The sequence below is a fragment of the Pan troglodytes genome, chromosome 2, assembly GCF_028858775.2.
Source record: "Pan troglodytes isolate AG18354 chromosome 2, NHGRI_mPanTro3-v2.0_pri, whole genome shotgun sequence".
Lineage (NCBI taxonomy): Eukaryota > Metazoa > Chordata > Mammalia > Primates > Hominidae > Pan > Pan troglodytes.
The window spans coordinates 18,652,007-18,677,896 of NC_086015.1; the positions used below are offsets into that span (position 1 = coordinate 18,652,007).

Here is a 25,890-nt window from a genome sequence, read left to right on the forward strand (position 1 = left end):
GTGAAAAGTGCCAGCCAGCAGGTCCTGGAATTGTAGTTAAGATTCTTCCGGTCCTCCCAATTCACCTTTCCCGAGACGCTCGAGTTCACTTACTTAAGCGTCAGCCTTCCCCAAGATGGCGTTATCTTTGTCCCCAACCCCACATCCGCCCCACCCAATATGGCGTCCATCGCAATCAAAAGCTTTATTCCGCCCTTCTCAAGATGGCGCCCACACCAATCCTTGTTACCTTCCGCCCTCAAGATGACCTTAGCAGTTAGCGTCAACCTCCGCACTCTATGACCTTTCCAAAATGATGGCGAACGTAATACGCACCACACTCTGACCTTCTCAAGATGGCGCTGAGCTGACAAACTCGCGTCGCAAACTCACGCAAACTCAGTGTCGCTATCGAAGACACTTCCGGTTGCGACGGAGGTAGGCTTACGAGGCCTGTGTCGGGTAGAAAGGGTCCTTCCTGGACCGGGACCCTCTGCCACGACCATGGACCGTAGGAAAAAGCCTTTGGACGTCACGGCCTCCTCGGTGAGTGAGGGTATGAGGTAACTCCACGGGCTCCGGGTTCACCGTGTCTCCATCAGACAAGAATGTCGACCTAGCTTGTTTCTTCACTCGGGGACCCAGAGACCTGACCTCTCCCCTCAAACAGGAACCCCCGAACTGGATTTTCTTCTCCGGCGGGGATCCGGTTCAGTTTTCTTACAGGACCCTGAATTGGGCTACTCTCCTCTGACATGCGCCCGGGCCAGAACCCTCGGACACGGATCTGAACCTGGTGTCCCGTGGGTTAGGAAACTCCCTGCCTCACCTCTGCCCTGCCCACAAGGACCTGCACCTCGTCAGCCTTCTCCCTTACAGTCAGGAGGAACCCTAGCTTCTTTTTGCTATGCAGACATATCCTCTTCCTGGTTTCTCCTCCATCCAGGGACCCGCAAAGTCCTCCCAGAACTTTAGAGTGTGACATATTCCGCAGGACCCGAAAGTGTCCAGCGTGCCCTCCCTGGAACTAAACAGTTGTTAATGCAGGCATAGGGAGTTGTGAGGTCTGAAAGGATGTTAGCAGATTTATTACATCAGCTACTCTAGAAAGAAAACTTGTTCTAAGTACACATTTTGTGCCAGCACTTTATATGCACTATCTCATTGAATCCTCCCAGTGGCTTTAGGAGGTAGGTGCTATTAATATCTCCGTTTTATGGATGATGAAATTGAGGCCCGGAAAGATGAAGTAGCTTTCCCCAGCTTACAGACAGAAATCTTAGTGGTAGCCGGGCGCGGTGACTCACGCCTGTAATCCCAACACTTTGGGAGGCTGAGGCGGGCAGATCACCTGAGGTCGGGAGTTTGAGACCAGTCTGACCAACATGGAGAAACCCCGTCTCTACTAAAAATAAAAAAATTAGCCGGGCGTGGTGGTGCACGCCTGTAATCCCAGCTACTCGGGAAGCTGAGGCAGGAGAATCGCTTGAACCGGGGAGGCGGAGGTTGCGGTGAGCCGAGATCGCGCAATTGCACTCCAACCTGGGCAACAAGAGCGAAACTCCGTCTAGGGGGCGGGGGGTGGAGGGGGAAGAAATCTTAGTGATAGACCCTTTCTCACTCAGTCTAGTTGACTCCAAAGCTGCTGCCTTTTCATCATCAGAGCAAATTGCCCAACTTTTGATTTAATCTTGAATTTACTTCAGAGTATTAGGACACAAAGCGAGTAGGAAGGAAAACATATAGGTGTCCCAATATTTGAGTACTAGTTATTATTGGTAACTATTATTGGTTAAAATTGGTACTAGTTATTACGTTTGTTTGAAGATCAGGAACCAAAAAGCTATAAATATTAAAGCCAACCTATACTGACAGGTTAGCAGTAATTGTAATAAGAATGCTATTTGAGAATTTACATTTGTTTGAGCATCTTTTAAAGTTAAAGGCAGTTGTAGACTAGGAAGATATGTGGCTGGAAAATTTGGTGTGGTTAAGTAAGCTTAGAAGAAAAAGTAGAAGTTTTTCATTTGTTTTTAAGAATTTACAGTATTAGGGTCTGCAATGAAACTGCCCTTTGCATTATTAAATGGTTACCTTTTAAATCGATTTCTTCTAAAATGGAAATTGAACTCAGCCATTTTTATCTTCCTTAACAAATAAAGTGATTTTTTAAAGTATCTGATGATTAAGACAGTGATTAAGTATCTGATTTACAAATGCCCATCCATATAAGCAGCTGTACCTGGACCATTAAAAAGGAAACTGTTGTTATATCCTTTTTTGCAGAGTAGGCAGGGGTAATTAATGTAGCTGAGGGAAAGGTACTAATATTCACCCAACTGCCCCACTCCCTATGCCTTGGCCTTCTTTCCTGTTCTTGAACCGTGTGATTCAGCCAAGCTTACAGTTTCTGAAATGGATTAAGTCAAACGTGGAGCTGTTATAATTCACCCAGTCTATTTTATTTCTAGCTGTTGAAATAATGTGTCTTTAAAGGCTCTGCTCTAAGCTTTCTCTGATCACTCTGCTCAGAAGGAAATGCTCCGTTATCTGAACTTGTGTGCTACTTTCTTCCACTCTAGAGTCATTTGTTTTATTTTGTTGGTATTATAAATTACTTTCCTTGTTACATTGTAGGCTCTTTGAGGCAGAGAGTATGTCTAATTCATGTTTATCTTCTGCTCTTCAGCGTTATTTCTACAGCATTTCACTGTAGAAATAAGTTGTGATGATTAAATGAGTGCAGTGCTAGTCAGAGAGAAGGTGCTTAATAATGCAAGTTTAATCTGAAACTAAAAGATGCAGACTTCATTAATTTATTTTGCTTTATCACTTTCTCCTTGCCTAAGGAAAGCCTCGAGTGTTGAAAGTTAGAGTAAAAATGCATTTGCAGCAGAGGTAGAATGAAACATGACTTAGCTTAATTTGTGTACTGGATTCTACATTTAAACATTTAGTTACTTAAACATTTAGTTTTTTAGCCATATTTGTCCATTTAGCAGACTTGAAATATTCCTTTGGAAATTATAATAATTTAGCAATCCAGTCACCTGCAAGAATTTAATATTTTTGTTTACTTACTGCTTTCATTCTAGTTGGTAGATCTTAAGGCTGAACTCTTCCGAAAGCAAGAAGAATTCAAACAAGAAAAACTTCTAAAAGATTCTGGAGTTTTTGGAAAACCAAAAACAACTAACAAGGTAAAAAATAAGATCTAATTATCTCTATTGGTTCCAAACATGGGAGAATTATACCATATTTAAGTGTTTTAAAATTGTCAGTGGTATCTGTACACATAAATGTTAAGGAAAAATCTCTATCTTGTATTTAACATCTGCATGAAATGTTATTAAAATAGAAATTAGTAAGATTATATAAAAGTACATAGTAATGTGCTAATTCTTTAGCACTTCTTTTGGAAAAATGTGGATTGTTTACATTTCATAAACAGATGGAAGGTTATCTGGTTCTATAGGTGTTAGGTATCCAAATAGAGATAAACAATTAGATAATATAGGAATATAGCAGAAAATATCATGGTGTATAAGAGCTGTGAATTTTTCCAGTTTTATAGGTAATAGTGTCTACTATTTGTATTACTAATTCTCTGTAATATGTACATTTTCATTAATCTTGATTTAGGTTGTAATCATTCAGGAGATAAAAGATAGTAGGAAGTGATTCTGCACTCAGGAAGCTCTTTAGGCTGGGCGTGGTTCCCACGCCTCTAATCCCATCTCTTTGGAAGGCCGAGGCAGGCAGATCACTTGACCCCAGGAGTTCGAGACCTGCCTGAGCAACATGGCAAAACCCCGTCTCTACAAAAAAAAATTAGTCAGGCATGGTGGTGCGCACCTGTATTCCCAGCTACTTGGGAAGCTGAGGTGGGAGGATCACTTGAGCCCAGGATGTTGAGGCTGCAGTGAGCTGAGATCGCACTACCACACTCCAGCCTGGGTGACAGAGTGAGATCCTGTCTCAAAGAAAAAAAAAAAAGTTATTTATATAATTGAGGGCTCTTTTTTTAGCTCCTGCTTGCCATGTATAGTCAGTATCTTTGTAGGACACAGCTTATCTAGTTATCTCCATTGATTCATAAGAACTCATGATCTCCTTTGTTTTTTTTTTTTTCCTGATGCACAAGTAGAGATTTTTTGGCAATCATGTGGTTCTGTTTTGTCTTCTAAAATTATTCTCCAGAAACCAAGTATCTGGAGCAAACAGAATGTAGGCGTTTCAAATCGAGCTGAGAAGGATGCTGAACAGAAGATTGAAGAACAGAAGACTTTAGACAAAGCAAGGTAAAGTTATAAGCTCTGGTAAATATAGTTAGCTTTGAGGCTACCCAGGCAGAGAAATGGAAGTTCAAATTTTGTCCTTTTTGATTTACAAATTTTATTTTTAACATCCTTCTAGCCCAATGCTCTAAGTACTCTAAAAATAATATAATTTGCAGATATATCTGTAGTCTTATAAAAAGGTAAAACATAGTCACGGTTTATAAGATGAAACATTCTTGCTGTCAGCCTTTGTTAGACACTAAGATTATCAATACATTTTTAAGAAGTTTTCCCATGGTGTGGGCTAGGTGGGATGACACTAGAATTTAGAAACCCTAAATTTCCCCCCCACCTTTTATTTTGAAAAACTTCAAGGGTACATAGAACATTCTAATATTCTTCACCTAAATTCCCCAGTTAACATCTTGTCACATGTGCTTTCCCTCTCTCTCTCTCTTACACACACACGCGCGTGTGTAGAGAGACTTTAAGCTTCATACTTTCCCTGTAAATCATTCAGCCTATATCTTCTGAGAACAAGGACATTTTCCTACATAACCACAATACCGCTATTATACCCAATAAATTTAACACTGATAAATTAGTATTATCTATTTTGTGGTCCATATTCAGATTTCACCAGTTATCCCAGTACAATTATGTACTTTATAGATTTAAAAAAAAATCCGGGATTCAGAGATTACCCATTGTTTGTAGTTGTCAAATCTGTTTAGTCTTCTTTAATCTAGAACTGTTCCCTTGCCTTTTGGTTGTCTGTTATGCCATTAACGTTTTTAAAGGGTCCAGGCCAGTTATTTCTGCAGTGTCCCACAACCAATTAGAGTCGTATGAAATGTTTTTGGTAAGAATACTATGTGGACAGTGGTGTGTCCTTCCCATTGAATCACATCAGGAGGCTCATAAGGTCAGTTTGAGTCGTTATTGGTGTTGATAGGTTTGATTACTTGGTTAAAGTATATATGCTTGGTTTCACCACTGTAAAGGTGCCTCCCCAATTTGTAATTAATAGTAATCTGAAGTGGGAAATTTGGAGACTGTGTGAATATCCTCTTCACCAACTCGTTTCCATGCAATGATTTGTTATCATTGATGAATCTTGATAGTTATCAGTTATCACATTGCTGGTTTCAGAATGATGATTTTTCTAATTCTGTCATTCCATCTTTATTATTTTTCTAAAGAAAAGACAGCATCACCCTCAGAGAGAATCCCAAGTTTCAATGTTTGGCATGACTGCTACATGTGCTTTTGGATACATGGAATAATAAAATTCTGTGGTCCCAAACAGTAGTTGCCAAGGTTGCTCAGCAATCTTGGGTCTGAAGATAGAAGGCAGAATATTAGCCCATTTGGGGACTTTTTCTTAGCATTTGACCTGTCCCCAACAGACCTCAGGCTTTACTTAAAGATATGATCAGTTTTGAGACATTTCCCACTCTTGGACATATTCTCAGAATTTTAATTTTGTCCAAAGTTACCATGATCTTTTATTATTTTGCTCTGTGTATCTAGAGTTTTTCTTGGCACTTTGCTGTGCTTTTTCTATGCAGTAACTTTTATGAAGCACTTTGGTTTTGCTGTGTTGTGGGAGTCAGGACAACTGCAGGATGTCTGCCTCCCTCCAGAGCTCAGAACACGCAAGCACAGTCCCAGGCTTTTTTGAAGTAGAAGGCTTTGGGCAAGTTAGTTATCTGTTAAGACTCTTTCTTTATCTATGAAGTGAGGTGGTTAATACTTAGGTTATGAAGTCCTTCCGGGAATTAAAGGAGATAAATAGTGTCTGGCACTTAGAGGTTGCAGGCAGTGTCCCTGCTCTCATGCTCTGAATTCCATCTTTCTAACTCAAGAAATTGTTCTTTAAAGTCACTAGTGACATCCTCATCCACTAAATCCAGCGGCCGTTTCCCTGACACCTTCCTTGATCTCAATTATCCATTTGTAGTCTGTTCCTAACCCCTGAAAACTGTTGCTACACTGCACCAAGTTTCATATCCTTTCTCACGTGCTCTCGTCCCTGCCTGTCTCTGTCTCTATTTTGCACCATTCTGTATTTTGCTCAGCGCCCTCTGCTCTACTGGTCTCTCTCTTGAAAATGTCAAGCTCATTCTCACTTAATCTTTCCTTTTTCTGACCTGCCTCCCCTGCCCCCAGATCCTCCTGTGGTTGGCTGCTTCTTGCTGTGCAAGCCATGGCTCGGTTTTCATGTTCAGAGAGGTTTCCCCTGACTGCCCTCTCTCAGTTAGTGTCCTGCCCACTCACTCTAACCTGACGCTTGTTGCTTTGTGTTCTGTTTGACTTTTAAATTTTTTCTAGTTTTCTTTTCATTAAAACAGTAAGATCCTCTGATGACCAGCTAGTTACAGTAAGAACCCTCCAAAATAGGGGTCTTAGAAGCCTGATATGAGTGAGCCGGTCCACCATGCCCTGCATTACTGCATGTCAAGGGGCCTCTCTGCTGGCATGCGTTTCTTCCCCTCACAGCTCTTCTCACAGTCTCAGGTCCTCCTTTTCATTGCTTTCTTTATTGTCCTTCTCCATCTCTAGAATGGGAACTCCCAGGAAGCTGGGACTTTTTCTTGTTCCTGTGAGTCCTCAGTGCCTAAAACAGTGCTTGGCAGGTAGGAGGTATGCAATAAGTACTTGGTGAATGGATGTGTAAAATAAAAGAGGAATGTTTCTGACATTGTGATTAAGAGTGATCATTCACAAGAGAACTCGCAGATCATTCACAAGAGAACTCTTTGGGGCTTCTCTTTACCATCAGTAAGTATTTCCAGAATAAAGAATTGCTTACCCTCTCATGGTCTGTACCACTGAAAAATACATGTCATCAGAATTACTATGAGCAGAGAGGCTGCTTTGTTGGAATGTTGATATTTGTTTTAAGTTGGCAGTTAAATTAAGTTGTTGGATTCTTAAGTCAGTTGATCCACTTATTCATTCATCAAATATTGATTGAGAACCTACTGTGTGCCAAGTGTTATTTTAGGCCCTGGGACCAAGTAATAAATAAGAGGGCACAGGCCCTGCACTCACGGAGCTTCTGTTTTCCTTGGCAGAGCAGACATGGGGCAGGGTGGTCTGAGGGTCTCCTCAGGATGGTGTGGTCTGTGCTGGTTGTGGTTGTCTTGACAGGCTGGGCCTCATGGGCAGATGGTACCTGTCAGGCAGGGAGTGTGGGGGCAACCAGGATGAACAGTTGTAAGACCATTTCTAATACTTGTATTTTTTTTCTCCTAGGGAAAAATTGGAAGAAAAAGCCAAATTATATGAAAAAATGACTAAAGGAGACTTTATAGGTAAATAAAATTTGTTATTTCTACTTCATTTTCTATAATGCATACAGCCCTTTGATATTACATTACTTGTTAAAATAACTGTAGGAGTAGAGAGAAAATTTAGACGTCAAAATTTTACTTTCCATGGCTGCACAGAGACAAGAAAATCAGCAATAATTTACCAATTGTCTAGTGGGTGCCTGGCAGCATGTTAGGTGCCTGGAAGGGACAAACAAGTACGGGAAGCCAGATCCTCTGTCTCTGCCCTCAAGGCAGGGTCATCTGGTGGAGGAAAATGACACAGAACAAAGCAAAGTTAGGGAACAATGTCTGAGTAGGCCGCAATTACCTACAATTACAGCTGTGCTAAAACAGGGTGGGTTGGGCTGGGTGGAATTGTGGTTCTGTTAGGTGCTAGAGTTATGTTTCTTCTTTCCCTATTTTCCCTCTATTTTCAATTTTTTTTCTGTGTTGTGCTTATAATTGCTTTAAATCTGTTTGGGTGTAGTGGCTTACGCTTGTAATTCCAGCACTTTGGGAGGCCAAGGCAGGCAGATCACCTGATGGCAGGAGTTTGAGACCAGCCCGGGCAACATGGTGAGACTCTGTCTCTACAAAAAGTAATTTAAAAATTAGCTGGACATGGTGGTTCATGCCTATAGTCCCATTATTTAGGAGCCTGAGGCTTGAGCTCAGGACTTTGAGATTACAGTGAGCTGTTGATCATGCCACTGCATCCTGGGTGCAGTAAGCTATGATCCAGCCTGGGTGACAGAGTGTGACCCTGTCTCTAAAAAAAAAACAAAAAACTCCCTTTTCTCATATCCCCCAGAAAAAACCCAATCCATAATTAGACAACAGTAGAAGAGATTTTATGAGGCAGGGAAAGTGAATATGTAATCAGGGAAGTCTTTTGGGAGAAGTTGGGCTTAGCTTTGGCAAGCTGGAGAAAGGGATCCTGCAGGGGTAGATTGGTAAGCAGACCAGCTGAGGAGGGCAGGGCCAGAGGTCAACAGAGTCACCTAGCCTAGCATGGCTGGGGCCCAGGTACAGTAGGAGAGAGGCCAGGCTGGTCCTAGGTCCCTGACCGCTTCTTCCCAGACAGCAGGGGCACTTTCCCTGTATAGCAGGAGCCTGGCACAGGAAGGTCAGACACTCAACAAAGCTAGGTACTGTGGGAGAGGTTTTGCCTTCTTCCTGAAGGGGCAGCAGGATGGCCGCCTACCAGGAGGCCTCACTAGCCTATGGCCTTATAACTCAGACATTTCCTCTCCATTTCAGGTATTTCATGGTTTTAAAAAATAAGTTTATTTCAGGCTAGGCGTGGTGGCTCATGCCTGTAATCCCAGCATTTTGGGAGGCCGAGGCGGGTGGATCACAAGGTCAGGAGTTTGAGACCAGCCCAGCCAACATGGCGAAACTCCATCTCTACTAAAAATACAAAAATTTGCCAGGCGTGGTGGCAGGCACCTGTAGTCTCAGCTACTCAGGACGCTGAGGCAGGAGAATCACTTGAACCCGCGAGGCGGAGGTTGCAGTGAGCCAAGATAGTGCCACTGCACTCTAGCCTGGGCGACGGAGTGAGACTCAGATTCAGAAAAAGAAAAAAAAAGTTTATTTTATTAAAGTCTTTTCTGTTTTGATTCAAACTTTACTTATATTGTTAATATAGAAATCAGGTCCAAAGGAGTGTGAGGGTAGAGACCTGATTTTGTCAAAGCCAGCAAGCCTACCTCCTGATAGATATGTCAGACCTGCAAGTTTGGGCAAGTTATATTTTGGAGCCTCAGTTTTTCTTCACCCTAAGGTGGGGAAAACACCACCCCTGGTAATAGGTAGCTTAATGTGGGTTCAATATAGCTTAATCTCTGTCATCAGAGAAAAAGACTCAAATGACTGTGTCCTAAATTCAGCATAGTGAAACTTTAGGTATACATTATTTGTGCTACATGAGCTATCCTGGGTTAAATTAGGTAAGTCATGGATTGTTGTTTAACTTTCAGTGTGTGTTTTAGCTCCTCGAGTGGACCATAAGCCCTGCAGGCAGAGGGTGTCTTGCATATCTGTATATGCCCTGCAGGGCCGGGCTCTATGCCTTGCCTGGAATTGGTGTTCATTGGCTTGACAAGAACTCAGATGACTTCTTTTACCTGTATTATGACCTTTAAAACACTTACCATACCACAGCAGTATAATCAGGGTTAGTGATCCAGCCCACATGGTGAGACAGATATATAACGCCTAAAGCAAGAAGTTCTACTGTCCTGATCTGATGACATGGAAAATGCAGTTTTGCTTCCGTATGATGTAATTGGTTGGATGAGTTGCATAAAATCAGACTGTTGTGTTATCTTAAAATGACATTCTAAGATGGTTTTGCTCACTCAGGTAGTGTATTGATGAGGCAATAGAAAACTTTAGGCTTTTTCAAGATTTTTTTGTGTAGTATATGTCAGTTCCCAAGGTAGCTGTGTGTCTTTGTAAACATTTGGGGAGTGGAGGCATTGGCTGATGAGCTGTCAGGGGTGATGGGGCCACCAGGCAATGAATGTGACTGCTTCTTGTCAATTCCATGTGTGATTTTCCTTTTTGATGTCTGAAAACTGATTTTTATGTCCTAGATGAAGAAGTAGAGGATATGTACCTTGTGGATTTCACACAGAAGATCATAGACAAGCGCAAAGAAATGGAGGCATCTGGTGCCCATAGAGATTCTCAAAAGGCAGGAGAAAGGGACGACGATGAGGAAAACCTTCCTGAGGGAGAGATCCCTCCTCCCCAAGACCCCAGTGAAGAATGGTTGGTAACATCACGGATTAGCTCAGAGGAACATCCTCAGACTTGCGCTGACATTTTGGGAGTGATTTTGTTGGGTTGTTATCAAGCCATTTCTCTTTATTCTTCCTGGGTGTTCTTTTGAGACTTCCCTTTAAGTTAGGTTGGATTAGGTTATTATAGTTGTAAAAACAGTAGCTCAAATGAAGACATAATTACAATAATTACAATAATTACATATAATTACAAATACTGACTGGGCTTCTGCTGTGTGCCCAGCTCTGTGCCAGGCCGAAGGAAACCCAGTGCCTGGCAGACTTGGCTTGCCTGGCTCACTAACATGAAACAGTGCAGGCAGAGCGCCTTCCTTTTGTACCTGTGCTGCTGCCTTACCCGTGTTCTTGTTCTGACATGGTGGAGAGCTGTCATCTAGGAGAAGGAAGCCGGCAGAGGTGGCACAGTGTGTTTTACTCCGCCTGTGACATTGTTTGGCACTGTGGTGTGGACTCGTGGGCCTTGGATGGTTCCATCTGCACCTTTTACTGGCTGTATGATCTTAATCAGGTTCCTTAGTCTTTGAGGCTCAGGATCTTCCATTATAAAATAGAGATTATAATGCCTCATTGCCATGGCCCTTTGCTTTAACACCCCCACCCCCGCCCCCCTTCAAGAAGTAAGTGTTCCGGGCTACACAAGAAAGTGCAGCCTGTGGAGTATAAGCAGACATTTTGTAAACTTTTATTATTGTCATTTTCCTGAATTTTGCCTATATGTAGATGAATGATAGAAGAACCAAACTCGTCTTTTCCTTAAAGAGACTTTGTATCAATAAGTAGAGAGACCAGAATGGGAATTCTGTTACAATGATTTTTTTCTACCTAAGATATTATTGTTTGGAAACTGTTCAGCAGTGCTTGAAATTGCTGAGAGCTGTACTGATGCTCTGACAATTTCCTGGGAACCCATCCTCTTGCCTTTGGGATTCTTCTTATCCTCCTTTCAAGGCTCAAATGTCCTCCTCGTGGTGGGCATTTGTTAGGAACTGCTCAGGACTCTTTGTAGCAGGCGTTCATCTTTTGTCAGCCTTTGGCCTTGTGGGCAGTCATTGATGAGCTGAAGAGAGCAGTCCCAGCTACTGTGGATGGCAGAGAAACTGCATCTTCATTCTACTGAGGGTGTCCATGTTGGTTTAGAAATAACATTCTCATTGGGATAAAACAGGTATCTTCTTACCTACTTTCTTAAAAACTTAGATCTAAATAGTTTGATACCATTTGGAACAGGTGTCAGCCTGCGAGCTATAAGGAACCAAAAGAGAAGAACATGCAGTCTCTTCTTTTGGTGTCTTTCTTCATCATTTCTTTCTTTCTTTTTTATTTATTTGTTTTTGAGGCAGGGTCTCCACACTCCGTCACCCAGGTGGGAGTGCAGTGGCATGATCATGGCTCATCACAGCCTCGACCTCCTGGGCTGAAGCAATCCTCCTGCCTCCGTTTTTAATTTTTTTTGTAGAAACAAGGTCTCACTATGTTGCCTAGGCTCTTCTTGAACTCCTGGGCTTGAGCAATCCTCCTGCCTGGGCCTCCCAAAGTGCTGGTATTACAGGCGTGAGCCACCACGCCTGGCCTATCATTTCTAATGTCTAAGTGATTGCTCCCTCATCTGAAGTCAGGTAGCACTTAATATACTTCCTGCTCTTCGGGTATTACCTTTTATTTATTACTGACACATACTAGGCCTCATTATCAGAAAAAGATTTTAGCAAACTTTTGGTAGTCTTTACGTACCCAGTGTTGTTAATAAGCGTTTCATGGGTGTGTGCCTTAACTTCCCTAGACCCTTGGAAGATGGCATGGCTGTTAGCCCTCTTGTATTACTCTCCTTGCCTGAGGAAAGCTTTGTTTGCCTGCAGGGGTTGCTCAGTGGGTGATTGCTGATTAGATGGAGCTGTGGCTGACTACTGTCTTGCCACTTCTATTTAATGAGATCTGTATGTTTTGGAGGCCTTCTCCAGAAACAGAATGGTCTATGATTGCTTTTCATAGCAGAAATCTCATCTCCTTTGAAAGGTCTAATGTCTTTTTAAAAATTTTTGCTTATTAATGCCTGTGTGATTACAAGCAATTTGCTAGTGATTTGAAGAGTTTGGAGGGCAATTGAAGGTGTCACATGCCACCATATGGTGAAGGAAGACGCTCTGCAAGCAGTTCTGACACATTTTTTTGTTTTTAAATTAAGCTCCAGAATTGTAATTGCTTGTAAAATCCTTTTGATAGTTAAATTCCAGGTGGTAGAAAATCTTTCCGTAAAGATACTGTAAATAATTACACAGACCATCTGGCTAGATGGTTTTCTTCCCCCATCCATTTGGGGGGGAAAAAAAGGAAGAAAGAAACTGCTTGCTGCAGTTGGAGGTTTTATTTCTTGTGATAATCAGCTTCAGTACTAGAGTAAACACTCAGTTTTTAAATCACAACTAACAATTGAAATCAGCATTGCTTGAGAGGAAAAAAAATTGCTAACAAAAGCAAAGCCACATACCTGCCGAATCTGACCTTGAATTGGTCTGCCAGCTAGTACTTATTGGACCTTACTGTGTATTCGGTACCCTGCTAAAGGCTCTAGGAGGTTCTCTGCCCATAATTTAAAAAGTAAAATATCTGTTGCGTCATAATACAAATGAGATGTTTTTCATGAACATCTGTCCGTATTTTCCATTGTAGGAAGTCAGAATATTTCACTTTGCCCTGCTATCTGCCTGGCTTAGCTGTCTGACCACTGTCTAGTTTGAGCAAAGATGAGGAGAGAGGTATGGTGTTTGGCTTCCTCCTAATTAAGAAGAGTCCAACTCTGAAAAATACTGTGCATTTCTTACATTAAGAGATTGCTAATACATTGGGTAGAATTATACCAATTAGAGGAAATAAGAGAAAGAATAAAAAGTCAGACTTGAAGACTGTGAGGAAATGAGCAAGTTGAGAATCTCAGGCACAAGGCAAAGTTATTAAGATACTGATAAAATGTCTGGAATTGTCTCAACTAGATTAAAGTAAGTTCGTAGATGCTGCAGCAAAATTCCGTGTGGGTGATTTATCTGTGAGATCAAAGGCATAAATGATCAAAACTATTGTTAACAGTTTCTAAAACTAATATTTAATAAGGGGCACAATGAGCTTATTGTGCGTCAGCTTTAAAAAGCATATTCCTATCAGTGGTAGTGGTCTCTGAGGTTGGGGGCTCTTCTTGGTAGTGAGGCCTATCTTCCCCCTTCACTGTTCACCTACTCCCTGACTTAGGGGCTTGTACATGTGTACAAGTCCTTCTTCACATCTTTTTGCTTTCATTTCAGGGTGGATTACGTGGACTCTTTGGGGCGTTCCCGGCGCTGTATGAGAAAGGATTTGCCAGATCTGCTGGAGATGGATAAAAATCTTCAGGGGAGACTGTAAGTGTGTGTGGTATACAGAGCTCTGCCAAGGTCTGAAATGCAGCCACAGGGATTGTTTTGTGAGGGGAGGCTGTTTTATAATTAATGATCTCTGTTGCTCCAGTAAGGAGATATTGATTGATTGATTGATTGAAGCACTTTTTAGTGGTTAGCATGCACATACACACATAATCCATACTTGGGGAACAACCTGACTGGTGGATGAGTAGAGCTGTCTCTTTTACTTGGAAGGATGTCTGACAACAGAGTAACAGAATAAGCCCAAACCAAACCAGCAAACCAGCCTTTGTGGAGACAAGTGGTTTGAGAATATACACTTGATTATCCCACAAACAAGTGGCTCCAGGGAGAGAACTTATTCACTTTTTCTTTATGTATCGTTTCATTTTTGAAGTAAGGGCCTTATAACTAGATTTTTCAGCAGGGCCTAAGACCTAAGAGATAACTCTAAAACGTAAGACCTAAGAGATAACTCTGAAACATCCAGCGGAATAAATTCCTCTTACCATAGGAACTTTTATGTGAAAAGTGTTGGGAGAAACTCCACCTTGTCCAAGTCCTGCAGGTTCAGGCATCCAGCAGATAGCCTTTGGCTTGGCATAAGAAAGGGAGAATGGAGGCTGGGCGCGGTGGCTCACGCCTGTAATCCCAGCACTTTGGGAGGCCGAGGCGGGCGGATCACAAGGTCAGGAGTTCGAGATCATCCTGGCTAGCACAGTAAAACCCCGTCTCTACTGAAAATACAAAAAAAAAAAAAAAAAAAAAATTAGCCAGGTGTGGTTGCAGCCACCTGTAGTCCCAGCTACTCAGGAGGCTGAGGCAGGAGAATGGCGTGAACCCGGGAGGCAGAGCCTGCAGTGAGCCAAGATGACGCCACTGCACTCCAGCCTGGGCTACAGAGCGAGACTCTGTCTCAAAAAAAAAAAAAAAAAAAAAGAAAGGGAGAATGGAAACCTTTGAGCCTCTCAGGGCCCAGCCATCTGCAAGGACAGGAGACACCACTCAGGCCACAGTGCTAAGCAGTTTTCATGTCCCCAGATGAGAGACCATCCACAGGAGAAGACCCAGAGTTCCTCCTCCCTGCCTGGGCCACCTCCCATCTGGTCAGCCCAGGACCTGGGTGGAAGGAAAGTTTTTTGTCTTGAGTGCTCAGGCAAGATTCCGTCACGCTAAGGTAACAAGTCTGGTGCTTGAGTAAGAAGGGTGAAGGCTGGCCGGGTGCAGTGGCTCATGCCTGTAATCCCAGCACTTTGGGAGGCCAAGGCAGGCGGATCACCTGAGATCAGGAGTTCAAAACCAGCCTAGCCAACATGGTGAAACCCTGTCTCTACTAAAAATACAAAAATTAGCCGGATGTGGTGGTGGGTGCCTGTAATCCCAGCTACTCGGGAGGCTGAGGCAGGAGAATCTCTTTAACCTGGGAAGCCGAGGTTGCAGTGAGCCGAGATCGTGCCACTGCACTCCAGCCTGGGCGACAGAGCAAGACTAGTCTCCAAAAAAAAAAAAAGGCAAAGGCTGTTTTATTGATTTTCCAGCAGTCTTGTGGGTCAGAAGCCTCTGTAGTTCCCTGTTTTCTTTATCAAATAGTGTTACTTATGCATGATGCAACTGACTGTACTTAAACACTGATATCTCAATCCTTATCTGAAGATAGTTTTTGCTCTGTTTTCCTGCTAGTTTTATTAGTCCTGCTAATGAAAAAACCCTATTATCTGAAGATATGAGAAAAGAACTTCAGCGCCAGCAATGGGAGGAAGAAGAAAGAGAGGCCCTGAAGAGGCCCATGGGGCCCGTACATTATGAAGACATTCGGGAAAATGGTATGACTATTTTCTTGCAGCTTTGCAAATCTTATTTTTAACCTTAAACTGATGGCAAACATAAAGGGAAGTATTCATAAAGCAATAGCTTTTACATGGAAATTAAAGATCCTGCTTTGGAAATAGAAAATATCTCCTTTGTTCACTTCATAGCCTTAAAATACTCACATTTGGGAATATCTTCCTGACAGAGGGTCTGGTAATCCAAGGGATTGTTCCCTGAGAGAAGTGGAGATAGCCCATGGCTGAAAGCAAACGAACCCTTGTTATGCTTCCCTTGGCAAACAGGACGAAAACTTGGTCTAACTTTTGTGTTTCTTTGGTTTTTTGTTTCTTCGCTTAGCTGTTTTCTTTTTCTTTTTAAAACTTGTGCCAAATATCACTGTGTTTCTTTTTGCTTTGGTAGGAAATGTGGCTTGAGTGTAGTTGAATGATCAGGACAGTCTGATCTTTTGGGTAATTTGTACTTCTTTCAGAGGCCCGGCAACTTGGTGTTGGGTATTTTGCCTTTGCCCGAGACAAAGAGTTGAGAAACAAGCAGATGAAAACCTTAGAGATGCTGCGTGAACAGGTACAGATAAATCCCAAGTGACTGTGAGGAAAGATGTGAGCGCTTGGTTTCTTGCTGGACCATACTGCAGAAAAATCTAGTAAATTAGTTAGAAATTAAAATTGATATTCAGAATTGCATAAAGGTAGTTGCCATACTATTTTTGTGTTTCAAATTTTATAACTGCTCACAAGTAACCTGTGTAACTTTGATGTTTTAAATCTGGTCCCAAATGTGGTACTTTTGGGGTGGCTTGGATGGGAAAATAGAAAGTTACTTAAAGGATTAAGGTGTAGGACGGAATGGGTTGGTTTTCTTGAGTGTTAAGGCTTGCAAGATGCTCTGTGAACTCTTATGAAACTTTGTAAGACATCAGAGGGTTCATAGGAGAGTACTTCATAGGGCTTCATTGTAAGGATCTCAAGGACAGCTTCTTAGAGGTGGCCTGAAGATCAATTAACTAGTCTATTTTTAGAAGAAAATTTCATCTTTTTGAACAGGAATATTGCAAATTTGGCTTCAAGCAAATAATTTTCTGATTTTCTGTTCAGACAACAGATCAGAGAACAAAACGAGAAAACATAAAGGAAAAGCGAAAGGCTATCTTAGAGGCAAGACTTGCCAAACTTCGACAAAAAAAGATGAAAAAATCAAAAGAAGGTGGAACAGAAGAAGAAAATAGAGGTATATCATGGCTATGTTGCTGAACTTCAAAAGGGAAAATTTTATTTCCATTGATGTCTTGCTAATAGGGCTGGCAATGTGAAAATTAGCCATTTAGTTTTATATTTAAGCAAACAGTATACCTTTGAGGTACTGGCAGGAGCAATTTTTATAACCAAAGTGATGCAGAATGACATTCAATATTTTTAGGCTATAGATGAGGATATGAAGCAACAATACATTGTGTTGCATCTTAGAATGGCATAGTCTTGTAATTGAGACTTAGTAAAGAGATATTTTAAGATAAAGTTTAGCTTTGCATATATATGTTTTAGACATAAATTTTTTGCTATTGGTTATTTTATATATATATTTAAAGAAATTTATATTCATAAAGTTACATAGTAAAAGAATTTAGAAATATGAATATCGACAGCTTGCCAAAGCTTACCAAAGAACTGTGCTCCAGAAGTTGGTGATGTGGAACTTGGAGCACGGTTCCCCTTGGAAACACTGTTAAATGCTATGTCAGACTAGCTTATTGCATGAGTTGTGGTAGTATAGGCTAAATTGCCATCAATCTAGAGACTCCTACATAGAATGGCTCAAACAAAATAGAGATCTGTTTCTCTACTTAACAACTTGGAGGTAGGTGGGTGAGTGGGTATCCAGGGCATGTGAGTAGCTCTGCCCTAGATGGTCATCTAGTCCCAGGCTTCCTCCAGTCTTGCTGTTTCTGCCATTTCCTAGAGTATTTTTCTCTTCTGCATAGTCAAAGCTTGCTCCCCTGCTCACCTGTTCATGATCCAGCCTAGGGGTAGGCAGGGAGACTGGGAAGGGGAGCCACCTTCCTTTTTAGAGATGTGAGTGGGAAGTTACATACAGCCTATGCATTTACATCCTGCTGGCCAGAGCTCAGTCCTGTGGGCCACACCTCACTGTAGGAGAAGCTGGGAAATGGCCTCTCCAGCAAGGTGGACACATGCTCAGCTGAAACCGGGGGGCATTCTGTTACCCAAAGGAAAAGGAGGAGTGTGGGTATGAAGGGACGTATAGCTCTCCAGCTCTCACAAAGCTTATGTGAAGCCATGGGCCATTTCCTAATGTCTGAACAAAACAGACCAGAAACATTTAGGAATTTGAAAACCATCTGTTTAGTTTCAGATAAATGCTCGCTCTATAACATGTTAAGCTGTGCAGATTGTTTCTCAAATTTTGCTCCATCTCCTGAACATCTGTCATGTCCAGAAAATGTGAAGCGCCACCACAGTGTTTTTTAAAAATCCATTTTTCTTTTACATTTTAAAAATGTGACCAAAATTGAACAGCCTACACCAGACCCCAGCTGTTCATCCCCTTGGCTCTGCTTGCTTCGCCTGAGATTGTGATGTTAGTTGAGTGATTTGGGGATTTCTGGTCCTGCAATTGCCAGTTTGGAGAAGCAGAGTGGCATAGTGAGGGGCACAGAGACTAAAATCCATCCAGCCCAGCCCAGGACTCCAGCCCGTATCACTTTCTACCTGTGTACCATTTCTGAGCTTAATTTTCCCCCTCTGTAAAATGGGGATAATATGGAAATATTGAATTTATTAGGATTGTTACAAGAATTAAATGACCTGTTGTATACAAAAGACTTAATCCACTGCCTGGGACATGTTAGGTACTTCATAAATACTGATGGTTACTTTTACTTTCAGGATTAGCATGTTCTGTATTTTTAAAAATAGTTTTAGGCTTTATTATAACAGTGTCTTATTCTTTTACAAAAAATAGATGGAGATGTTATTGGGCCTTTGCCACCGGAGCCAGAGGCTGTGCCAACCCCACGTCCTGCTGCCCAGAGTAGCAAAGTAGAAGTCATTGTCCAGGAGAGGAAGGACACCAAGCCTGGAGTGCCACACATCCGGGAGTGGGACCGCGGGAAAGGTAAGGGAGGTGGGCTCTGAGGTGTAAGAACTCTCCAGTGAATGGAAAATGGTTTTTTTTCCAGAAGCACTTGGGGTAAGTTTTAACTTCGTGCTGCCTTGTGTGGTTTTACAGCTTTGGAATGCCATTTCTCAGGACCTGCCTTTAAAGTATTATGAAAGTTTGGTGTTCTCGTATGCTCTGTTTTTAGCAGCCTCTTTTATGTTCAGTTGAAAATGGTCTACATGCCAGTGTACTAACCTGGATTCACACATGGTTCCATTGGGGAATTTCCCTGGACATTTTTTCTGTAAATTCTCCAGAGTGTCCACAGCAGTCTCTCTTTGGAAGACTATGGTTTATGCCTCTTTGAAAAAGATCATTTCAGTAGAACATTAGCCCGTGCTGTCTGAGCTGATAAGATCCAAAGCTAAAGTAAGAGAAATGCAAGAGCCACTGTTAGAAATAGAGATGAAATACCAGACAAGGTTGGACAGGTCCCTTTTGTGTCTTCCAAAACTCAATAAAGGACAAAATTTGTATTTTGGTATGAAATACCTACAATGTCATGTCAAGCAGATAATTTGTCTGTATTTCTCTTTTTCTGTATTTCCCCATCTAGAGATAGTCACTCCCTTTTCTTAGCCTGGTCTTTTATATTCGTTGTAGGTGTTACTTATACCTTGTAATATAGTTTTGCTGTTGCCATTCTTATTCTTTGGATAATTTGTGGTGGCTTTTAAGAAATATATGATACAATTAGATAATAGTAACAATAAATTCAACTGATTCGTTAATCAGTTCTAATAACTTTCTTTCTTATTTTTACCAGAATTTTCCTTTGGATACTGGTCGAAGAGGCAGTCAGATCTCCGGGCTGAGAGAGATCCTGAGTTTGCCCCACCGTCAGATTACTTTGTGGGTCAGAAGAGAACTGGTTTTTCCAGCAGCCAGGCATGGAGCAGACCTGGGCCAGCACAGAGTGACCCAGGGCAGTGCCCTGACCAGAGCCACGGACCTACTAGCCCTGAACATACGTCACCCACTCCTGCCCCCGACAACCCACCACAAGCCCCCACAGTTACTTTCAAAACTCTGGATGACATGATTTCCTATTACAAACAAGTGACATGATCTTTCAAAGCACGCTGACTTGGGTTTGTACTTTGACAGTGCCTTTCTTTCCCAGAGGGAGAAATAACTTTAGGAACTGAATTGTACCTTTGTCCTGTCCTTTCCCTAGGAGGCACAGACTTCGGGTTGGATTTGTCAGCAAGGAGGAAAGTTATTGAAACTTTGGCCACTTGGCTGTTCATTTTATTCTAAGTGGGATAGGGACATACCTACCTGGATTTACATGTGAGCTGCGATAGAATAGAAGTATTTATTCTGTAAAATTTGACACTGAGATGTGCTTATAACCCTGTTTCATATCTACTCCCACGACTTACTCATATTTAAGGGTTCTTTTCCATTCCTTTTGCAAATCCTAGCATGCAGGTGTCTTTATTCCAAGGGTTCAGCTTCCAGATCAGCCGATGGACCATAGGTCAGGAGGAATTTCTCCCTGTCAAGCAGTGGAAAACTGCATGGGAGGCAAAATGCTCTGTTCTCCAAGAGGACCCGGAAGTAATCACACAGGAAATGATAAGGAAGACCAGGAGGAGCTCTTCGTAGTCCAGAAAGGTAGAAGTGGGAGTTGTTTACTTAATTTTACTGTCATACCATGCTATTACCTACACTCCTGTGTGCAGTGGGCATTCAGTAAATGTGTGTTGAAGGACTGGGACGTACGTGGAGGCTGCTGGACCTGGTCAGAGACTGATGTGCCTTAGCAGCAATGGTTAGAGCTTTTCAGTGCATCCCACCTCCCTGTCGCCCCCATGCTCGGCTTCCTCACATTCAGGAGCCTGACTTGGATCAGACTTGGGGCTGCACAGTGGAGCAGGTGGGTTCCCATGTCATTAGTAATAAGGAGAGGGTTGGGGGTGGGCAGGGCTCCAGAAAGTCAGCAGTGTGCCTGGGCACCCACCCCATCCTCTACCTGCCACACCTCAGAGGGTTCCTACAGCTGCAGACAAGCAGTTGAGAGTTGATGACCAGGCCCATAGGGCTCCCACAGCTGGTTCCCAGGCCAGTGAGTGCTGTGAGAATACAGTAGCACAAGTCCTTGTTCTCTGAAGAGTGGGAAGGAGAGGAGTGAGTAAAGTAGCCTGTCCCCTGCGGGTCCTCTGCGATGGCATTGTCTCTGTTCCCGCACTGCTGCAGTGTGGAAGGGAGTGCCCCATCCTCATTACAGATGACACACTGGAGTGTGGAGGGGCCGATGACTTGTGCAGGGTCATATGGTACCTAAGGGGCAGATCTCAGACTTAAACACAATTGATGTCTAACCCCTAGACAGTCTTTTTAGTGCCCTCTGCTCTCAGTCTTGTTGCCCTAGTATCAAGCAATCTTAGACAAACATCCTGAATTCTTACAAACTTACCTCTAAACTCTGAGGATAAAGTTGCCAGTCCTTTTAATGGTCAGCCTAATCATTCTGTCAGCCTAATCGGGTAATTGCTTTTTTTAATAAATACACATAAAAACCAACTAACCCAGCTGCCTTTTTTGCAGAAATTGACAAGCTAATCTTAAAATTCACATGGAAATGCAAGGAGCCCGGAATAGTCAAAACAATCTAGAGAAAAAACAAAGAGGACTCACACTTCCTGATTTCAAGATTGACCACAAAGCTACGATAATCTACACAGTGTGGTAGTGGCATAAGAATAGACACATAGATCAGTGGAATAGAGGCGAGAGTCCAGAAATAAAACATATATCCGTGCTCAATTGGTTTTTGACAATGGTGCCAGGACCATCCAGTGGGGAAAGAGCAGTCTTTTCAACAAATGGTTCTGGGACAAGTGAATATTCCATGCAAAAGAATGGGTTTGGACTTCTGCCTCACACCACATACAAAAAATCAACTCACGATGAATCAAAGACCTAAATGTAAGAGCTAAAACTACAAAACCTACTGAAACAGCTTGTAGGATAAAGAGGGAGGAGACAAAAAGAAAAATTGGAATAGTAAAAAGAAAAATAGAATTATTAGACATGCTAGAATCATAGGAAAATAGAAAAAAGAAAGGGTAGAAAGAAAACAGCTGGGCACGGTGGCTCACACCTGTAATCCCAGCACTTTGGGAGGCCAAGGCGGGTGGATCATGAGGTCAGGAGATCGAGACCATCCTGGCTAACACGGTGAAACCCTGTCTCTACTAAAAATACAAAAAATTAGCCGGGCGTGGTGGCGGGTGCCTGTGGTCCCAGCTACTCAGGAGGCTGAGGCAGGAGAATGGCATGAACCCAGGAGGCGGAGCTTGCAGTAAGCCAAGATCGCGCCACTGCACTCTAGCCTGGGCAACAAGAGCAAGGCTGCGTCTCAAAAAAAAAAAAAAACAATGAATAGACAAAGATGGAAAGAGGATGTGTGTGTAACCCAGAGCAGAAGGACTTGAGGCTGACTGTGGAGTAGAAAGGAGAAGGGAGACAGGGACAAGGCAGGCAGCAGAAAGAGCTGTAGGTGTGGGAGCCAGCATCACAAAGGGTGCATCACAAAGGGTCCATCCCAGGTGACCACATCCATGCCTGCAGCACCCGGGTGGACGGCGAAGCAGTTATGCTCGTTGGCTCATGGTCACTGTTATCTAAAGATAACTGTGAGTCACATTTTCTCTGGGATTTCAAAAACTAAATAAACCTATTTATAATCCCCTCTTAACAGTATAATTTAGTTCAGTGTTTTGTGAGCCCTTTTCTGTTTCAGATCCAGTTCTTTGAGTATTGACACACCATCACAGTCTTACTGTGACACGGGCCTGTCTTGTACCAGTGTATCCAGCAGATGGCATTGGAATTCTTAGATGTCAGCTCCATACTCTTAAAACAGCACACTCCAACAGAAATAAAAAATAAATCTGTGGCGCATGCCTGTAATCCCAGCTACTTGGGAGGCTGAGGCAGGAGAATCGCTTGAGCCTGGGAGGTGGAGGTTACAGTGAGCTGAGATTGCGCCATTGCACTTCAGCCTGGGCAACGAGTGAAACTCCGTCTCAAAATTAAAAAAAAAAAAAAAGCCCAGAGTGTCATTTTCAATTTTCTAGCAACCATATTTAAAAAGTGAAATTATAATATATTTTATTTAACTCAGCATATCCAAAATATTTCAACATGTACTCAATATATGCAAATTATTAGTGAGATCTAAAATTATTCTTCACACTAAGAATTCAAAACTCACTGTGTATCTGGTTATAGCATATCTCAATTTGGATGCTAACGTTTCATCAGGAATACTTGATCTGTATTTAGATTTTGTAAAATAGGCAGTTGAAAAACACAAATTCATATCCAAGTTGTTCCAAAGATACTTAAACATAGTAAAGTTTTTCAGTAACTGAATTGAACATCAAGTTTGAAAAAATAAAACCCAGTTCCTTAGTCATGCTAACCTTATTTCAGATGCTCAAAGGGCCCATGCATCTAGTGCTGCTGTCCTGGACAGAGCGGCTCTAAGTGATCTGCTTTTACACGCTTTATGGTCCGACTATACATAATCCTCCCATTAGTAACTAAAGTATTGGCCAATAAATTTCTCCCAGGCATACATTAAACATTCACAATACTCTGTGGCCATGTTTAACTTGGGAGCAAGTAGTGGCAAAACCTCCTATACAAAAACGTGACCACACCTCATTCATGCCTTTGTAGAGCTAAGCAAAATGCTTTAGATCAAAAATTGCCTTGAATTATTTATGTTCATTGTAATCTCTCCTCTAGGCCTTTGTGTGTTTTGATAGAGTTTGTTTGAATTGGCTCAATAAATCATTTTATTTGCTGCAGAATTCCCAAAGAACATTCAGATCCATATACATGAGATTCCTGCTGCGTTTAGCCATACATTTGCCAGACTTGTGAGGTCGTTTATTCCCTGTGAAAGCTCAAGTGCAGCCCACAGGGAGGTTTTCAGCTGACCTTGTTGTGACATGCAGATGAGGTAGTAGAGTTTAGAATTTGGAACGGGGATGGGTACTGGTCTTTACAGTTAACACAACCTGGAGTAGCTCATGCCATACTGTGTCCTTTTAAGTCAGTAAATTGAACTAAGTCGGTTATTCGGCAAGCAGTTCCTATAAAAAAACTACATGGCTAAGGTGAGTGATGATCACTGAAAGGAATTCATTGACCCACTGAAAAAATGAGAGTAGATGAAACTACTGCAGTCATCCTGCCTGCCCCTGTTAGCTGGCTGAGTGAGGTGTTTTGCCCTGGTGGGCTGTGGACATTATCTTCATGTTTAAAGTGTGTGTACTGGGGGCGAGAGGCCAGGAATGGTGTGATGGGTGTAGGTCATTGTCTAGGATAACTAGAAAATCCAAATGTTCAAAGGAAGTAAGGTGTTGTAGTGAAAAGCTGTCACCCTGGCCTATCGATGTTCTGTTGTGGTGTTTCTTAGTAAATCCCAGGCTGCATCTATATAGTCACTCATAGTAAGTGTGTGTTTGTCCAGTGGTAGGAGTGGCCAGAAATATTGCATCTGTTCCACCCTCAATTGAAACAGCTTCTTTCTCCACTGTATCTCTTTTGTTTTTGTTATTTATTTATTTATTTATTTATTTATTTATTTTTGGAGATGGAGTCTCGCTCTGCTGCCTAGGCTGGAGTGCAGTGGCTCACTGCAACCTCCACTCCCTGGGTTCAAGTGATTCTCCTGCCTCAGCCTCCCGAGTAGCTGGGATTACAGGCACGCACCACCACGTCCAGCTAATTTTTGTATTTTTAGTAGAAATGGGGTTTCACCCATGTTGGCCAGGCTGGTCTCGAGCTCCTGACCTCAGATGATCTGCCTGCCTCATCCTCCCAAAGTGCTGGGATGACGGGTGTGAGCCACTGCACCCAGCCCTCCACTACATTTCTAATTGCCACATTCTCCCTAAGTCTGAAAGCTCACATGCTTAGTAACAGTTTGGCCAGGTTTTAAGCATTTTCTGTGGGGTGTACTGCATTCCTTCCCCCTCCCCCCCGCCTTTTTTTTTTTTGGTCATTATTCCCTGCGGTTGAACAGAGTCCACCTCCCCGCACCCGACCCCACACCACCCTCTCCACGCACAGCCATAGTTGTTCACGGTTTTTGAAAATCAAAAAATACAAGAGTGGACCTTGCTCCCAGCCCAGGTCTCCCAGGTCGCAAGCGAGTCTGATAACTGTGCCACTGTCTTTGCTGGGAACCCAGGTTTTATTGCTTTTCCAAAAATAATCACCTTTTCCTTAAAAAGAAAAGGCTTTGTATCTCTGTGTCCAACTTATGATCTGCACAGGTTTCCATGGAATGTGTAATCAGTGTATACACACCATTTGGTTCTTCTTTCTTTAACATTTCTAAAACCGAGCTTCCTAGTTATTTTTAATTGTTGCCTAATAGTTCATCAGCTTAACGTACATCATTATTTCACTATAGGGAATGAAGTGGCTATAAGCATCTTTTAGTATGGTTTAACAAACATTGATCTTTATACAGCTAACTTCCCTGACACTCCTCCCCCCTTTTGAAACTGTCCCCTGGGCTGCCACTTTCATAAGCAGGAAAACTGGGTCAAAGAGATGGTCAATTTTATGTTTCTTGCTGGATCTTGTCAGGAGACCCATCACAGTAAGGGCCCTTTGATACCACAGTGAATCTCCTTGAGAATCCACTCCAGGATGGCCACCATGAGATTCCAGTGTCACATTAAACCTTGGCTTCTCATGAAGTTAAGGTCAATCTTATGTGCAGTGGCCCCAACTCTGCTCACCTTAAGATCCACTTCTCTCTAGCAGAGCCCTTCTTTCCTTTTCTCTGCCAAGCATCTGTCCAGAATGCTGTTTTATATGCTTAACAGTACAGAGAACAGCATCTATTAATTTTCCTAGGCCCACCTCCATTTCTTTTATGCATCTAGTGAGGGCTGATTCTCAGACCTGTCCTAGCCTAAAGCCATGCCTGCTCACAAATTGCAGTCACGCACTGACATCTGGACTCGCTGCCCTTATCAGAAGTATTTCTGATTAAAATCAGAGAGCCAGAAACTAGAGAAAATAGCAGAGAACACCGTGACCAGATAACCTGAGGAGGCTTAGTTTG

General features: G+C 42.4%; 2 protein-coding genes and 1 long non-coding RNA gene across 7 annotated transcripts in view; 2 read left to right on the top strand and 1 right to left on the bottom strand.

The window, feature by feature from the left end:
• The first annotated feature begins 273 nt into the window (after positions 1-273).
• CCDC174 (coiled-coil domain containing 174) lies at positions 274-21,314 on the top strand. Its single transcript, XM_526140.8, has 11 exons — positions 274-525; positions 3,075-3,179; positions 4,180-4,280; positions 7,521-7,579; positions 10,180-10,357; positions 13,683-13,778; positions 15,459-15,601; positions 16,078-16,172; positions 16,703-16,835; positions 18,588-18,740; positions 19,552-21,314. Exons 1-11 carry the CDS (start codon positions 484-486, stop codon positions 19,851-19,853), a joined length of 1,407 nt encoding a protein of 468 aa, XP_526140.3. The 5' UTR covers positions 274-483; the 3' UTR covers positions 19,854-21,314.
• Positions 6,603-20,260, bottom strand: LOC134809539 (uncharacterized). Its single transcript, XR_010155505.1, has 4 exons — positions 20,171-20,260; positions 18,981-19,149; positions 7,741-7,840; positions 6,603-7,516 (listed from the first exon to the last, which is right to left on the bottom strand). It is a non-coding gene; the product is annotated as an uncharacterized LOC134809539 (long non-coding RNA).
• Positions 21,315-23,741: 2,427 nt separating the features above from the next.
• Positions 23,742-25,890, top strand: part of C3H3orf20 (chromosome 3 C3orf20 homolog) — a 97,707-nt gene continuing 95,558 nt past the window's right edge. Inside the window, exon 1 of one of the 5 annotated variants that reach the window (XM_003309638.5) lies at positions 23,742-23,923. The gene's annotated coding sequence lies outside the window, so the exon portion shown is untranslated. The remainder of the gene's footprint in view (positions 23,924-25,890) is intronic. The other 4 variants (XM_016940536.4, XR_010155504.1, XM_009444939.4 and 1 more) reach the window with 4 other exon arrangements.